General features: G+C 51.7%; 5 protein-coding genes across 5 annotated transcripts; 2 read left to right on the plus strand and 3 right to left on the minus strand.

Moving 5' to 3' along the window:
- Positions 1-977: 977 nt before the first annotated feature.
- Positions 978-2,726, minus strand: J4E87_002512 (uncharacterized protein; the record flags this gene model as incomplete). Its single annotated transcript, XM_049374149.1, has 1 exon — positions 978-2,726. The coding sequence occupies one exon, from the start codon at positions 2,724-2,726 to the stop codon at positions 978-980; it is 1,749 nt and encodes a 582-aa protein (XP_049236289.1).
- A 771-nt stretch (positions 2,727-3,497) lies between these two features.
- Positions 3,498-4,799, minus strand: J4E87_002513 (uncharacterized protein; the record flags this gene model as incomplete). Its single annotated transcript, XM_049374150.1, has 1 exon — positions 3,498-4,799. One exon carries the CDS (start codon positions 4,797-4,799, stop codon positions 3,498-3,500), a length of 1,302 nt encoding a protein of 433 aa, XP_049236290.1.
- A 549-nt stretch (positions 4,800-5,348) lies between these two features.
- Positions 5,349-7,287, plus strand: J4E87_002514 (uncharacterized protein; the record flags this gene model as incomplete). Its single annotated transcript, XM_049374151.1, has 6 exons — positions 5,349-5,387; positions 5,423-5,646; positions 5,708-5,999; positions 6,064-6,473; positions 6,530-6,906; positions 6,962-7,287. The coding sequence occupies 6 exons, from the start codon at positions 5,349-5,351 to the stop codon at positions 7,285-7,287; spliced, it is 1,668 nt and encodes a 555-aa protein (XP_049236291.1).
- A 2,380-nt stretch (positions 7,288-9,667) lies between these two features.
- On the plus strand, positions 9,668-10,819 carry J4E87_002515 (uncharacterized protein; the record flags this gene model as incomplete). Its single annotated transcript, XM_049374152.1, is given in 4 exon segments — positions 9,668-10,114; positions 10,179-10,530; positions 10,594-10,760; positions 10,778-10,819. 4 exon segments carry the CDS (start codon positions 9,668-9,670, stop codon positions 10,817-10,819), a joined length of 1,008 nt encoding a protein of 335 aa, XP_049236292.1.
- A 633-nt stretch (positions 10,820-11,452) lies between these two features.
- J4E87_002516 (uncharacterized protein) lies at positions 11,453-14,611 on the minus strand (the record flags this gene model as incomplete). The annotated part of the gene is made up of 2 exons (XM_049374153.1): positions 11,453-13,764; positions 13,813-14,611. 2 exons carry the CDS (start codon positions 14,609-14,611, stop codon positions 11,453-11,455), a joined length of 3,111 nt encoding a protein of 1,036 aa, XP_049236293.1.
- Between the last annotated feature and the right edge of the window lie 2,897 nt (positions 14,612-17,508).

Below are 17,508 nucleotides of genomic sequence, written 5' to 3' on the forward strand. Positions count from 1 at the left end.
CCTGCCAGTCTCGACGAAGTCTTTTCCATACCCTCGATCCGCGACCTGTGGACGCAAATCAACGTCCTCTTCTTCGGCTCTGACATGTTCTACCGCAAATCCAAATTCCGTTGGCTCACTGAGTTTCACATTCAGTATCCAGACGTGATGGGCGCAGCGTGGCGCGACTATTACTACAATATCACGATAGAACCAACTCTAGACAGCTTCGATATGCTTGGCACCCTGTTACACGAAATCTGTCATTCATTCTTCCAACAATACTCCTGTCAAAGCTGCCGTAGTCGTGCAGGAAACCTCTGCTCAGACGGCCATGGACGCGCATGGCAAATTCTCTCTTCCGCTATGGAACGCAAGTTCACGGAATTTACTGGGCTGCCGATTGACCTCGGTCGGTTTGAGGCCATAAAGCACCATTGGAAAAACAGGGCTAAGTTGTCTACTTTACACGACTTTGGGGATTGGGAATTGGAGAGGCAGACCTTGATGCGGAGTTATGAATGTGATCTCAAGGCGGCGGTTGCGTCGCATGTCAGACGAGGTGCAGAGGTTGAAGACTTTCCGTTGAAGGTATATGGTGAGTATTGGTGGGTCGATACGGTGCAGGCGACAGACTTCATGAGAGAGGCCGGGCTGGGGCGCGACATGGACATTCAGGCACAGGGTAAGCTCCTGGGAGGAGAGAACTCAGCTTGATGAGATGAGGATGTATAACAAGACGCAATTGACGAAGAGGAGTTGGACGTAGAGGATTCCAAGAAGCGTGGAGTTGTGGCTAGTCATACTTGCACAGGAGGCAATACGCTCATGGATGTGTGTGACGTTGGTACAAAGGAGCACAGTCCTATACCACCTCATATGAAGGCCACTCCCGCATTGTTCCTGGTCAAATAAATTGCAACAGAGTAATATCCACGCGTCGCACGTTCTCGCGAAGCTCGTTCACGTATACAACCCCCACAAAGCCGGAGTGCCACTTATAGCTCCTGCTCATCCTGGGTCTTTTTGCTTTGAGTTGATACCAAGCCTCCGAAATCGCTCCAAGAAAGGCCATTTTTTCCAAGTGCTGCGTCATACGCGAGTTGTCGATGCGTTATTCGTTGCTTCTTGTGGGGGCTGGGTACTGGCGGCTCCATCCTGGAGGGAGTATTAGAGGCCCTGGTCTTTCGCTTGGGAGCTGAAGATGAATCGATTACTGTATGATCTGGACTCTGGACAGCCATTTGATTACGACGACTGTTTCGCGGAGGATTCTCTGATGTGGATGGAAGCGTTGATGGCTGGATGGTGTCTGTTGCGGTCGGGGTTTTTGGAGAAGCGTGATATGATGTAGGTAATGCAACGGCTTCCTCCATGACCAATTTGGTCACAGGCGGGCTCGCAGTCTCATCGCCAGTCATTTGCGTGTTCGTCGGGCTCTCTTCTCTACCTCGTTTCTGCCGGCCTTCATAGTCCACTCTGGCTTTGTACAGCTCCATCATGACTGCGTCGTGAGAAAAAAGTTCACCTGAACAGAGACTGCCAAACAGATTCCGCATGCTGAGGTCAGGTGTCCAGCGGGTCTCGTCAACAGTGCACGGAACGATATCCTTAGGGCTGAATGCTCTGACAAGGCCACAAAGCTCGGAGTAAGAAGAATGGCGACTATACGGAAACCTAATGGTCCTGTTGAGTGGCGGTCCGCTTTTCGAATCTTCCAAAACATTCGACGATAGCACAGAGACAAGGGTCTTTAGGGACAGATCGTGCTGGGTCTCCTCAAACTGCTTTTGTAGCTGCATACCAAGGTCGAGCTTGCCGTCTCCCAAGAGAGTCTGCTGGAGTAAGGTGATGACCTTTTCAAGCAACTGCTTGTCGTTTATGGATGCAGCACAGAGCTCCATCAACTTCTTGACTTCGCCCATACCGCCAGACTCCAGCTCTTCTTTTTGGTCCAAGTCACCCTTTCCACCTCCTGCACCCAACTCGGCAATGTCTTCACCGTTGGCGCGTGTGACGATCGGGATAATGTGTACGATCTTGGCGTTCGTATCGCGGTCTAGGACGGAACAGCCCATGCCGCGCTCGCAGCTGTGGATGCGGACGTCCTCCTGAGAAGTCAAACAGCCCGGTTGTATGTGATTTCCATTTCTGAAACCGCATAAAGCAGGAGCCTCACGGATCTCAATTCCAGATTCTTGGAGGGCTTTATTGCTTGCTGGGACGTCGAGCCCCACTTCTCGCAGTTGTCGCTTGTCCAATGCGGACAAGGAGCCATATATGCGTGCTCGATAGTCGTCGAGATGAATTCGAGAACCCAAAAATGCGGACAACGCTATCCAGACGTTCTCATAGCCAAAGGTCCAAGAATGGAAGTAGAATATAGTGTCGTTGGAGTAGTCACTTACTTTGCTGAGCAGCTCTTGTATACCTTGCGCTTTGCTCGGAAACTGGCGATAGGGCTTTTTCTTCGTGGCAAAGGTCGTGTCCAGATACATGCAGTCTAATTTTCGGTTTCCGAGTGTATATGGCAGAAGTACTGGGTTCTGTATCAACGAGTTCACCCACCATTCCTCTGCTCGAATGTCACCGGTATGAAGTACTGCTTTGCCATTACCCTCAATCAGGAACATGACAGCTCCAACGCAGTGGTTAGCATCGATAAGAGTGACCCTGATGCTGTTGCCCGGCGCTAACTCGATTACGGTTGGTGTGTCCAGAGGCAGCGCCTTGGCCAACTTGCGCATGCTTCTATCGTACGTGACATTGCGACTTTCGAGAATGCCTTTAGCGAAGTTGACGCGATAGTGGTACTTTTCTAGTCGCAAGAGTATCTGCAAGGGATGTCAGCTTTTGCATGGCATGTATGGCAGCAAATTTGCCGCTTACCTCTTTGGTCGCAGCCGAACAGTACACAAATGGGGCCCGCAACGACTCCAGACCAGTTAAATGATCAGAATGTACGTGACTCAAGAAACATGCAAGAGGCGCCTTATGTTCAGGTTGTTGTCGGAAGTAGTCTATCCTGATCTGAGGAAACTCTGCGACGACGCGTTAGTTAGGGCACTGAGTGCCGGGCACGCCGGGGCGACATTTACCGGCTACAATGCCTCTGAACGTTGACATGGAGATGCAATCCAATTAGTGTTGATCGTGACATTTCCAGAGATACTCTGAGATCTGGGAACTGGCCGGGGACGATTACGAGGGCGTCAAGCGCGATGATCGTGAAGGCAGCGTGAACGTGAACCACGTGCAGGTGGTGGGGAGGCGCGTCGAGGTTAGCGCGATTGCGACGCGGGCAGTCGCGTTCGCCCCCAGGTGCCACACAATGACGCTTACTCCTGCAAAATCACTTTACTTTTTCGCTCACTACATCCAACAGTTGAGCGACGGAGGCGCTGAATATCGCTGCATATTGCTGCGCGCTGGCGCGTATCTTTTGAGAGCTCTTTATCACACGCCGGCCAGTACGGCATACCTGCGCATGCCGCGAAGCCATGGCATGAAGCTTCCATCTACACTACGAATACATCACTGACTTTCACAACTTGTCCTGTAGCCATCGACTTGTTACCGCAGATGCCCGTCAAAATTGAGAGTGCACCGTCGACATGGCTTGCAGCTCTCATATCCTGATCGATTTCCGCACCTTGCTCGCCAAACAAGTCAGCTAGCAACACCTCATCGCCTCCCCCATGCGCACCGACGGAATCCGGAATCTGGATATCTTGCGGCTTCTCGAAAAGCTTCCTGAGTGTGATTGATCGCGTTTCAAGTGATCCCTCGAGCGACTGGTCTCCCCCGCTGTTCACGTAGCTGTTCTCGACTACTTCCATCTCTACACGGCCGCCAGTCCCGTTGAACGAGACACGGAAACCTTCCCAGGGTGCGTAGGCGGTCAGAGAATAGGTCAGCACCGCGCCATTCTCGTATCGCACTAGGAGGTTCATTGTGTCTTCTATACTTATTCCGTCACCGAAGACGCTCTGATCGCGATAGTATGCGTCTTCATGCTCGGCATCGAGGTACATCTTCTTCAACTTGTCATTGTTTTCAAGGTGAAGTGCAAATGGATCGCTCTTTGCCACTTCGCTGCCATGAGCTCGTGTGTAAAACTCCTGTACACCTCTCTTTTCGGCATTTTCTCGCCCGTAGAAGTTCAGGTTGCCCTGTGCGTACACTGTTTCCGGACGCGAAGCTAGCCAGAAGTTGACGAGGTCGAAATGATGTGTTGATTTATGGACGAGCAGCCCCCCGCTGTTGCGCTTGTCGCGATGCCAGCGACGGAAGTAGTCGGCGCCGTGCGACGTGTTGAGCATCCATTCGAAATGTATGCTCGTCACTTTCCCGATCGCGCCAGAGCGGAGAAGCTCCCACACTTTGGTGTTGTGTGGTGCATAGCGGTAGTTGAACGTAACGCGCACTTTCTTGCCCGTTCGTTCTACTGCGTTGAAAATCTCGCGACACCGTGGTGCATCGATGGTCATAGGCTTCTCTGTCACGACATTACAGCCCAGTTCTAACGCGCGGACGATATAGATGTTGTGTGTACGATCGATTGTTGTTACGATGACTTCATCTGGCTTGGTTTCCCGGATCATCCGATCGAAATCCGCCGCTTTGAAGGTGGGAACCTTGACATGACCAAGAGACTCCAGCTGTGTATTCGCAAAGTCAAGTCGGGTTTGGTTCGTATCGCATAGCGCTACGACAACCGAGGTTTCTTTGTAGGTTGTTGCGATCGCGGTGTAGAAGAAGGACGAACGGCCGCCTGTGCCAATCAGCGCATATCTCTTTTGCTTGTTTTCCCCAGCCATATTCGCTAACAAATAATACAAGAGTAGAAGTTGAATCAGAAATAAGACGATCAAAGGCTTCGCTCTCTAGCCGTTTCTTAACAGCTTTGGAAATATTCTATGATGATGCATCGGTGTATCGCTACCCCGGTCACACCCCTCGATATTCGGTACAGTCAATCCCGAACGCTGAACCACATCATGTTACGACGTCGATCTTGCATTCTCCCGTCACTATAGCCGACCGGTGAACCAATGTTTAGAAGAGAGGCCCCACAGCATCCACCCCCGTGGGGAAAGTGAAGCAGAGACGATCATGGCCAGGAATAGAGTTTACCGCGTGAGCTCTGCGGGGAAGCTCACTCCTTGCCTAAAGCTCATGGAAACCCGGTATCTTTGCGAGTGAAGAGGGAATCGCAAGTCCTGATACGTGGAACAACAGAGCTATGAGGGGCTTCTAGCACAAGCAGGAAGCTCGAAATGCACATGGCCATCCAGGGCGTCGCTCAATCGATACCTGGATGCGACCGGGATTGGGAGACGCAACCAGTCGGTCTCTGGTATCCGAGCATGGGCTTTTGTCTGATAAGTAGACGAGCCGGTCACTTGGTAAGTCATTCGGAGAGCAACCAAGCGTCTTACAGTCTTCGTTCTGCGGCAGCATGGCGACCATGCATTCTGGAGCCCACAAAGAAGATGCCATAACACATATCGAGCACTCTAATCCTACGCCTGCACAGAAAGTCGAGAAGGCAGATGCGGCGGCCAAGTTTCTGGCCAACGCTCATGTTGATGATGCATCATTCTCATATGAAGAAGAGCGCGCTGTTCTCAAGCGCGTAGACTATCGCGTCCTCCCTCTTCTGCTGTAAGTGGTTTTTGATCAGCTGCGAATGAAACATGGACTGACTTTTTGTGTCTACGAATAGAGGAGCCTACTTCTTCCAGCAGCTCGACAAATCCTCCCTGTCTTACGTCTCCATCTTCGGTCTGCAAGCCGACGCCAAACTAGTAGGACGTCAATACTCATGGCTCGGCTCTATTTTATACTTGGCCCAGCTAGTCATGCAGCCTCTCGCAGCCTTCCTTCTGGTCAAATTGCCGACGGGAAAAGTTATCGGCACAGCCATCTTCCTCTGGGGTAGCAGTCTAGCTATCATGGCCGCCTGTACCGATTTCAAAAGCCTTCTTGGTCTGCGGTTCGTATTGGGATCTTTCGAGGTAAGTTGCGGCTGTACGGAATGCATGTGGATCGCATGCTAACTTCGTATCTTCGTTCTTGTAGGCCATGATCGCACCGGCTTGTGTCGCAACTACAACGATGTGGTGGCGCCGGTCCGAACAGACCCTTCGGACTGGATACTGGAACGCTATGAATGGAGTCACCTTCATTGTTGGCTCATTATTCACCTACGGCCTCGGACACATCAACAGCGAGTCGCTACACAAGTACCAGGTCATCTTCATGTTCTGCGGTCTACTGACTGTGGTGTATGCATTTGTCGTCCTCGTCCTAATGCCGGATAGCCCGATGAAAGCCAGATACTTGACCGAGCGAGAAAGGTTCATCGCAGTCGAGCGTCTGCGGGCTAACCAAATGGGCATCCAGTCAGGAGAATGGAAGTGGGATCAGGTCTGGGAGACTTTGATTGACCTCAAGACCTGGTGTTGGTTCATTGCCATCATCGCGATATCGTGAGTAATGGACCTCTTTATCTCAATCTTGTTACTGATGTTCGTTCCGTGCATAGCATAGCAAGTGGCGGTATTTCCACCTTTGGCAACCTCATCATCCGCGACTTCGGCTACACCAACTTCCAATCTATCCTGTTCAACATACCCTTCGGTGTCATTCAGATTGTCTGCATCCTGGGTTCTTCCTGGGGTGCAACGCGCTGGAGCCGCAAAGGTCTTGCCATCGCCCTCGTTGCCATCCTTCCCATAATCGGCACGATAATGATGTTGACCGTGCCGCGCCAGCACAAAGGCGTTTTACTCTTTGGCTACTACCTTGTATCATGCCTCGCCGCTATTACACCTTTGATATACACTTGGCATGTTCAAAACACCGCCGGTGACACGAAGAAGAAGTGCACGTCGGCTATGGTGTTCATTGGGATGTGTACCGGTAAGTAATATCCGTTCACGGCCTGATGGGAGACGACACTAACTGCGTACAATAGGCAACGTTATCGGCCCGCTGCTATATTCGGTTGACGACGCGCCTCTTTACCGGCCTGGCCTGATCGCCAACTTGGTCATGTTCGCACTCGTAGCTATCATCGCGCTCTTGATTCCCGTCTACCTAGCACTGTTGAACAAGAGGCACGCGAAGCGCAGAGAAGAATTGGGCAAGAGCGCAGTCAGGGTTGACGAAAGTATGCTGAAGAAGAAAGAAATGACACAAAAGGGTGTGGAGATGGAGGCGCAAGATCAGAGACAGGAGCACGATAACGGCTTTTCTGACCTGACGGACATGAAAAACGAAGACTTCATTTACGTGTACTAGGACTGGGGAAGGTGGAAAGCGCAAACCACATTGCTGCTACACGTGGGTGGCCAGCACCTACAGGATAGCTGACAACAAAGTTGAAACTACATGTGTACTTTACGCACCATCACCCCCCGCGCAGCTTAGTGGCCGTCCGAGTGAACGTAGCCAATTCCGATGTTAAGGTTGTGATGAGACCATGCCTGCGAACAACCTCGGAGTTTGCCGTGACAGTGCCGAGCGCCGCTTTAGGGGACATCGGCATCCACAGACGAAGATTACATAAGCCATCCCGGTCTTGGGATCCACTACGGGGTCTGCCTTGGCCCCGTGCAGGACGCCACGCATTAGGCCACCGATGTTGCACCAACTTCCTGGGCCCATCTCTTGTGCGTTCCCGCTCGTCTCGCGACGATCCGATCGCCAACACTTAGAGTTGAACTCCGGTCCCCTCAGCTGAAGTTGCTGCACCAGCTAAACTACGCCGGCCATCGATCTAGCGACAGGAAACCCTTTCCCGGAATGTGCAGCGACGTCTTCCCTGGCACATCTAATGAAGGAATGACCCGCGACGGAAACTCCCTGTAACGTACAACGCAGAACCCCTGTATCGTACAATGCCTTGACATCAGCGAGATCTTGGTGTTTCTTACTCCACGCATTAGTTGAGCTTGTTTGATTAGTAACCTAAGGTCCTTCGAAACTGGCGAACACGGGGCCGCGTCAGAACTCGCCGGTTGCGCATCCGCTCTGCACACAGCTTATCACATCGCGCATCAGGTGCGAGTCATACCAACCTCGTCAAGCGTAGAAAGCGAGCCGAATCGATTTCCTGAATAAGAAGCCCCGTTGCAATGAGTGCATGGCCACAAGTGCGCTGATCCGCTAAATGAATATGCAGGTTTCCATTCTCGTCAAGAACGAATAGACGACATCGGTCACCTCCGCTATTGGATATATATTACGCTTTCGAAACTGGCACGTGCGACACACATTTAGCAGTAATTTCCATCCGACTAAGCTTTCCCCAGTTCTCATCCTGGAACAGCTGTGGCGCAGCAAGTCGTCTTCTTTCACTTCCCTAAAGAGCTTGCAAACATTGCACGGGAACCCCTCGACGCGCATAAACACTAGGTTTACCCTGGATCTAGACTAGGACCTGCCGTTTCGTAGAAGCAGGTTTCATCATTAAGCGACGTTTTTTCCAACTTGTCGACAGTTCCCTAGAATACCCAACCGAGAATCACGATCCCAAGTTGTATAGAGGTTGCATTGAGACACGCAAAGACAGCGCTGCTTTTACGTGGTCCTCACATGCTTTGATTTGTCGCGCAATTTCAGCATTGCGAAGTGCTGTGTCACTTAAATGCCGACAATCACTTGGAAAACATCAAGAGTGATGTAAACTAATAGCTTCTAGCAAATCGATCGCGGGTATAGCGGTGGACAGCGAAAAAGGGCTTTTCCGTTGCCAGTTCTGCTATTACCGGATAACGGCAAGCCACTGCATCCAGTTGGAAGGAAACCTGGGGTGCATCTGGTCGGTCATTGGACAATGGTCGAGTCCCAATTGGCGGGATCTCAGCATAACTGGCCTATCCGTGCTGTCACAACGGTAGAAACCTCTCCGCTCGAAGGGCGCTAGCCCACTAGGTTGGACTATACAGGCAGCTCGCCCACAGTGGCTGTGTGGCCTAGCTCCGCTCTACGTTTCAAAACGCCGCTTTCCGTACTCAAAATGCTTGAAGTCAACATGAGAACCATACCCGGAGCTTGTAAAGCTTGGTCACATTAGTCGCTCGGTCCGACGCTGGCAAGTGCCGCAAAGCGAATCAAATCATGCCTCTCTACGCGGATATTGAGTGCTAAAGGAACTTAGGATATGCGAAGGCAAGCCTTAGTACTACAGTCGTTCCACGAGTGAACAGGTTGTCACAAAAGTGCACGTTGTCACTGAGATCGGAGATGGAAATCAGCATGAGGAGTTTGCGCTCTAGGTACGGCCGTGGCAGCACGTTCCGCCTCTCTCTGTTCATGCTCGGTGGATTATTGGGCACTGACAACAGATTTGTGTGGCCCTCGGCCTATCACTCACCGCAGTATGGGTCCAGGATGTGCAACTTCTGCATGCTACCCACGACCCTTCTCCTGAAACTCGTATCTCTGAGATCAACACTTCATCTTACAATGACCCTGTCAGCTATAGGGCGCATTTGTCAAGATGATTCGGTGCTATAGTATGTGCGAGACTAGCGTTGGGGCGGTGTCTCTAGGACTACTCGGTGCTCAGAGTAACTTTGACACAGGGGCGCTTACTCAAAGCAGAGGGTGGAAGGTCGACCTATCTCTCATGCATAAGGACTTTGTTCCTGCTCAGTGAAGCTAGCATTTCGACAGCATGAACAAGATGTTCCTCCGCCAGATTCTCATCCGAATCGCCATCGCCGCCGCGTTGTTGAAGATCTTCAGTATCTTCAGGCGCCAACATGCCTTCCAAGCCTACATCGAGCGCCGCAAGATCACCTTCGATGACTTCCCTGAGTCTTACGCTAAGGCTCTGAACGATTCCGTAGCGCGCAACGAGCAACCTCTGGAGTCCGACTATGTCTCTACCTACACCGGATCGAAGATCCCGCGCACGATACACTACATATGGTTTGAGAGGATATATCCAAACCATGAAGGCTCTAGCGGAGGCCCATCTATTGGATTTGGGTCGCCAAAACTCTGTCGCGAGCACAACCCCAGTTACGAAATCCGCATGTGGAATGCAACGAGCGCTCGCGAGTTCCTGTCCAACGAGTACGCTTGGTTTCTACCGACATACGATGGTTACAGATATCCTGTCAGTACTCTCCATGTATAAGCTGCGACTGGAACATATGCTGACTTTGCCCACCCTTGCTCAGATCCAAAAGGTCGACGCCTTGAAGTACTTCGCCCTCTACCACTTCGGTGGCGTCTACATGGACCTAGACGTCGCGTGCCGACGCTCACTAGACCCCTTGTTGGACTTCCCAGCCTGGTTCCCAGAAGCATCGCCACTGGGCGTCAACAACGACTTGATGGCATCAGCGGCGAAGCACGCGGTCGTGAAGAAGATGACAGAAGGCCTTGTCACACATAACTGGAATCTACTTTTCCCGTACCTCACAATCTTCTGGACAACTGGACCGCAATTTACGAGCACAATCTTACAGGAATGGTTCGAGGAGTGTCCTGATGGGCAGTGTAAACAGTGGAAGGCACGGAATGATCTTGGTAAGCCAGCTCATTCTGTCTTACGAGCGAGAAGAGTCTCAGTAGCTAACCTATCCTGCACAGACCCCACCTCCTTCCTCGTTCTACCGCGAATCTTCTACTCGGAAGAGTACACCTTCTTCGGCCATAAACCCGGCGGTTCATGGCATGGCTCGGATGTCGCTGTGGTGTTGTGGTTTGTTGACCGCCCATGGGCAATAGCAAGTGTTGCTGCGGCCTTGATTGGAATAGTCGGTGGTATTGCTAGAGTGAGGAGGACAAGGGCTCGCCAGAGAGTGAAGGTCCATAGCCAATTTGTTTAGAAGAAATGAGCTTTGCAAATACCATCTGTTGTCCATGAAACACCAGCTTCTGGCCTAAGTTCATGATTAGCTGGGGATTGTTCTCCACGTGCTGTGAAGTCACGGAGAGCTGTGTCGTGCAAAAGCTTCGTCTGAATCACCAACGCAACGCGGAGAGCAAGCTTGACCGAGTTTTTTTAAAGCATCATGACCCCCACCATACATTCATCGAGAAGTGCAGTGCAAGATGGAAGTTAAATCTGCTATGTTGGCAGTTGCTTCACTCGTAATCTTCTTTACTTAATGTTCTTGCCTTTCTAGGCATTTCATTATACACAGTTTATCTATGCTCTCACCCTCAGTCCAATCCACAATTTCCCTGCCAGATGCGAAATGATACGCTTTGTATCGACCATGTACCACCCAAACAGTATGCTTTCACTCCAAAAAGACGATTTTGCTCGATCTTGGAGCCCCAACACCGAGGTGATGCCATTACAAAGAGAATGTGTAGGAATAGTCGTAGTAGTACAGAAGCCAACGACGCCCGCTAACCCGAATAGAATGGAAATGGCCAGAAAATGAGAAATTGCTGCTGTGTTGTATAGACGCTGACGTATGATGCTTCGACGAAGACATGTTTACTGTGACAGCCGGCTGCCAATCATGGTGCTGAAGCTGTCGCCCGCCGGTCGTGGCTCCTTGCCAGCTCCAAGATAAAACTCGCAGCGGAATTTTAGGCACTCGATTCCGCGGACATCGTGGTACACCTGTATGATGTCACCAGTGTGTAAATGTCCGTAGATTACACGCCCCTTGTCGTCCTTTTGCTTCAAGTGTTTGCCGTTTATGGAGATACCATGTGTGGCGCAAGTCCAGATACCAACGTTCAAATTCTCCAAGCTGGTCCAATCTTTGCCCTGTTGTGACAGGTCATCCACTGTCTCTTGGGTCTGGCCACCTGACGAGTAGAAAAACACTATGAAAGCTGTTTTAGGAACGCGAGTATCTGATTTGTGTTCGTACACAATCGTATTATTGCTCAAGCGGCCCCAAGAAGTCTTACTCTGATCGATGTTGAGAGTAAGGTTGGGTGCGAAGGAGTCGGGGGTTGCGATGAGCTTGCCCAGTCGCCGGGGTGGTGGACGGATATCAAGCTCCGCTGGAACAGAAGGGATTGCTGCCGCCGGAGATGGTGCTCTCGCAATGCTTGATCTTGTCGACTGCGCACTTGCGTCCGAAGCTGCTGTTGTGTCCGGATATGCAGATGTTTCGGTGTTTGAATTGCGGCCATTAGACACGAAGTCAAACCCACTCACTCTGGAAGCGTACTCCAGATTATGCGTGTTCGGGTCCATCGGATCGTAATAATAGGAAGCAGTCAAAGGAAGATTTATCTGGCGATTGATAGGTCGTGCTCTCGGAGTTGGCTCACTAATCTGACTGAAGTCCTTGGACGACTGTTCCAAAGAATTGTGTTGAACAACCTCCGGGGTCCTGGGGGTCGCAGGCATGACCGGGCTCTGTGTCCTGGATACGGGTGAGTGCGGCGAGGTCATGTTGAGATCTCGTACCAAAGACTCGGTACCAAGAAGGCTAGGCGAGGAAAAGCCGCGCTCTAGTTGGGCGGGCGCAGTGAAAGGACCCTGAAACTCCGACTGACCAGCGGTGTAACTCGTTTCGCCTGCTCCATCATTTTGGGCAAGGCGGACAGACTCATCTTGCGACAGGGCGTCATGGGCATGAGCGCTCAAGACACCGGAACTCTGCAAAGCTGACTGGCCAATTTCACCGAACAGACGAGGTTGCCTAGGTGTTGGGGCCATTTGAAAGCTCTCCTCGTTTACAAGGTGTGAGGAAGTAAATGACGGCTCAACGCTTGAGTCGCCACGATCACGTACCTGGTTGCGCGGGTACAGGGGATCGGCGCGAACTCGCTTTGGCTGACGCTCGTTGACAAAGCCCATGAGCTCTTCATCGGACAGAATGCCTCCGTCTTCATCTGACTCCGGGATCTCCTCCCCCTGGAGACTGAGCTGGGACAGCTGCTGCTCGGCCTCCTCAGGCTCGTCTTCTTCCGCAATGGACTGAAGAGTCGGGTCGGCGAGAAGTTCCGCGCCATCCTTAAGCCAAGGATGGTTGAGACAGTCGCGATCGGTTGGACGCTCTGCAGGGTCGGTTCGCAGCATACCAGTAAGAAGATCGATACAAGCAGGGGACACACCAGCCTTGCGTAGCGGTGTCGGGTCGAGGGGCGTTTTCATGATATTGTTGAACATGGCTTCGCCGGTAGCATCAGCGATACCCCTGAACGGAGGTTCGCCGCATAGCGCATACCATAGGACACCACCAAAGGACCATATGTCCACAGAGGAGCTATACGAGTGGTACGTCTTGGCACCACGTCGACGTTTGGTTCCCTTTGATTGACCGTTGAAGTCGGGGAACACTTCTGGGGCGCAGTACAACAGAGTTCCGCAGAAAGTCTTGAGGAAGGTCTCTTCGTGCTTGACAACTTTTGAAAGTCCGAAATCGGACAGCTTGACCGTGAAGGGATCCAGATCGGAGATGAGAATGTTGTCGGGCTTGATGTCGCGATGTGTGATCTTGGCTCGGTGCAGATAACTAAGCGCGCTTAGGATCTGCTGAGCCATTGACCTCGCAACATCCTCCTCCATGGAGCCATGATTGTTAAGATAGCCTTGTAGATCTCCTTGCCGCACGAACTCCATGATGATGTAGAGATAATCGCCCTGGTCGTGATACTCTGTGAACTGGACGATGTTTGGGTGGCGCAGGTCTTGCATAATTTTCATCTCGTTGTCGATCTTTTTGTCTAGCATTCCGTTTTTCATGAATCGGCGCTTTTCCAGCTCTTTAGCTGCAAGAAGTTTTCCAGTCATCTTTTCAGCGAGTTGATAAACGGTCGCAAAGGCGCCCTTACCGATCTGCCCTGGGAAGAGTTAGCAGCTATTGGTTGTGTTATTGCAGCGTCACGTACCGACGATGTTATAGGTATCACCTCCATCCCACTTCATCGCTGGGCCGCCATATTGCTTGGTGATTCGCTGAATAACCTTGCCCTGTGCGTCCCCAGCGTCTGGAGTGCACTCCGTGATGAAGTTGCGCAGGTTGTCGCGGAAGCGGTCCATGTAATTGACTCTAGACGGTACCCGGACGATGAATTTGATCATCTCTGCATCGTTGGAGTTCTGGATACAGATGATCGATCCCGAGCTCAGCATCCGCATCTTACTAAAGCGTGGATCCTTGCACTTCAGGAGCGCGTCGTCGACTATGGTGCCATTGGTGGACATGTCATCGAGCATGAGAAGACCATCTGCATTCAGATATATACGGAAGTGTTGGTTGCTTATCCTCTTGCCGGAGTCCTGGCCAAAGATAACATCGGCGCTCTGGTGATTGCGTCCAAATATAAATCCGAGCGGCTTGAACTTCAACCTCTTTGCGGATGACATGCGTAGAGCCAGATCTGCACCAGCCCGCGAGCTGGTACCTTGTCGTCCCTCCGGAGCGTTGATGATGAATGTCTCCTGCTCCTCAACGTCGGTGATGGAACTACTCATGGAATCGAGTGAATTGCGGAAGAGCACATGCTCGGGTCGATCTTGCGCTGTCTGCTCGACAATCCGAATGGCTGTAGGAGTAGCTGGGTGGAGAATGACCAAGACATCGGCAATATCACCGTCATTGAGACCCGAGTTGTTCCTGCCTAGTCGACGTGGATCCAGGACCTGCTGAGTTGCAGGCTGTGTCTGCTGAGACGGGTCGGCCTCCATGATGGGTAGCAGACTAACGTTCCGAAGCTTATCGTGCGGCGCTTTGTTGGGAGTGACCCAGGACCAGACGAACGGCGCGCCCGTAGGAGTTGAGAGGGAGGCGACTGAGGATATCGAGCGAGTGACTGGTAGGCAGGTCTCGTGGTTTTATACGCGGCAATTGCGGGGATTCTTTGTACGTGCGATATCGGTCTAGCGCGAGCTGGTGGTAGTTGCGCTTCTAGTAGAGTGAGCGATACCTAGGTAACGTAGGTACGCTGTTGGGCCGTGCGTTTAATGGATGGAAATGGTCGCGTTGAGAGCGTTCTGGTTGGACCTCGGCACAGGTAACAGGTACTCTGGAATGAGCTCGACTCAGAATCTCTGCTACGTACTCCAACTTAATGGGACGTGTCGATGTCTCTTCAACAGTACGAGCAGCTGCGACTCGCGGTTGAACGTTTCTTGAGAGTGCAACTGGGTGGGACCAGTCCTTCGTTGTCCTGCCTGAAACAGACGTTGCTAGAAACGGGCTTGATAAACAGCGCTTCTTTACTTGTGTGGCCCCTGTGCTTTCTTTTTCCAGGCCTCAGTCTCCGACACCTTTCAACTTGTATGGGATGGAACGATGGCAAAAGCGAGTCGGCTCGAACGGTAATGCGGTATATATTACAGCGACGCTGTCGCGGAAAGCGCGGGATGTAGATGTAGTGAGCGCGGTGAGGCGGATGTTTGCCTTGATGGCATGCGCGTACGGGTATGGAGGATGAGACGATGCGAAGGGTTGCCCTAGAAACAGGCTCTACGGCAATCTGTCAGCATGAAGACGTCCAGATACACCACGGCTACGCGATTGCAATTGGGGCGAAGACAGACCTTGCTAGCAGAACCACGCAGACACCGAACACGAACGTCGGAAGTGAAAGGAAGCAGACCCTCGAGGCGACGCGAGTTGTGAGACTTTGGGTGGCCCGCGCTCACCCCGCTATTGGCTGGACGCCTCCAAGTGGGCCCTGACGGCACCTCCTCCCTCGTGCATCCAAGGCAGCACTCCGTTCAAGGGATAGATGCAATACCTCCGTGACGTTTGCGACGCTGCACTACACGAGAAGAAGCTCTGAAGTATCATCTGTATAGATGAGACTGCTTCTGAAATGATTGGAAGTCTTTACACGGGTGCTGTTGAGATGCTGTGAGGCGGCAGCCTCAAGATCACGTGCTTACGCGATTTCGTGTTTTTACGCGTCGTCAGCAACGTCATCCTTGGGTCGACCCTTACTAAGTGGGCCCATAATCTGACAGGGGAACAGTGGCTATTGCTTGCATGCATCGTTACTATGTTTTGACATCTTGTTGTTCGTGGACACATTTCCAGACACTCACCAGGTCGCGACGAATTCTTAATCTCATGCCGCACGTCGGATCTTTACGTGCGACTGCAACTGAGAGACCCCGACTGCTTTCCAGAGATTTTGCTTTTACAAGGTTTATGTTAACAAAAATCTTCTATTGCGAAACACGTAGCGTTGCTTAAGCTATCACACGAGCGTTATGTCTTCCCAATGATCTGACCCAAGGCCTTCTCCCTCGCCATCCATCCACCCTTGCACGTAACAATCACCGATGATCTCGTATTTTGGTCCTGGAATCGTGTCATCTGCATCATCACGCCGACGCAAGACAAATGGTGTCTTTCCACCTGTCAAAAGGAATACTTCGTCACCTTCGGTCGTCATCGCCGGGCCTAATCCACAAAAATGTTTGCCAGTCACAGGGCTCGACCTCAAGGAGTTCTCGCCAATAATGAGGCGCCGCGAGAGCGTTGCTATGCTTATCGAATTGTCAATATCTGGAAGGAAACACCTTCTCGCATCAACGTTCAGATCAATATCGGGACCGAATGTGTTTCGAAGTACCTGCTGGGCTTCAATAAAAAGATCCTTCCATGGAGCAAATGGTCGTGGCCGAATTCCCACGAAATGGTGATCCCTTCTGATGTCAGAATGGCCGAGACGTTTTCGGAATAGAGCAACTAGAAGGAAACCATCCATGAAGTTGTCAAGGCCAGTAGGGAAGTACTCATCTCGGGCAAATGACGGGTCGAGCACGTGTGGAACCGGGTAATTTGGCCACAACCTCAAAAATTGCCTCCACAGTTGCGTAGACGTGAATGTGTCATCGACAACGTCTGTGTCGTCTGCTTTTCCATGCGGCGACATTCTTGAATATGCCGCCCAACTCTCGAAAGTGCTTGCGTCGTAAGCTTGTACGGTGCGTACACCATGTGATAGCTGAGCATGGGTGGGGTGTATTACACCTGCGCATATGAGTTTCACAAAGAGCTCATCTACTGGCGTTTTGGCCGGCAATCTACCCTCGGCTAACGACGCTGTATTCCACATGGACAACCATTGAAGGAGTGTCTGCCGGGTATAAGCCGCATCGTCCCCCAGCATGGTCTCTCCCAGTACTCCCACAGTCGTTATCCTCGCAGCCCGTAGTCTCAGGGCAGACTCTGTGATTGACCTGACTGTCAAGGGTGTAGCCTTCTCTCGATTGGCGTTGTATAGAAGGATAGCTTGTGTACGTGCAGCATACGTGTGCCCTCCTGGCGCTCCCCAATCTGGAACCCATGAAGGCAGATCGTTTCTGAACTTACGCCTCAGCTCTGTGCTGAACATCGAGAGTGATTCCGTCGTATAGATAGACTCTAGCGCGGCTTTACAAAAGACACTTTTCTCGCTTAGCGAATAGTCTGGTGTCAATGGTGTCCTCCCTGGTGGAGTCCAAGCCATACTAAGGAGAGCGTACACTTTGTCTCTCGGATCAGACGCTTTGCGGTCGCGAAAGTGCGTCAATAAACTCAACAGTCCAAGCGATACTCGGTTAGTATGGGTGATGGACGAAGAGTGTGTGGT

This window comes from Alternaria ethzedia (assembly GCF_023757985.1).
Source record: "Alternaria ethzedia strain BMP 0044 chromosome Unknown scaffold_4, whole genome shotgun sequence".
NCBI lineage: Eukaryota > Fungi > Ascomycota > Dothideomycetes > Pleosporales > Pleosporaceae > Alternaria > Alternaria ethzedia.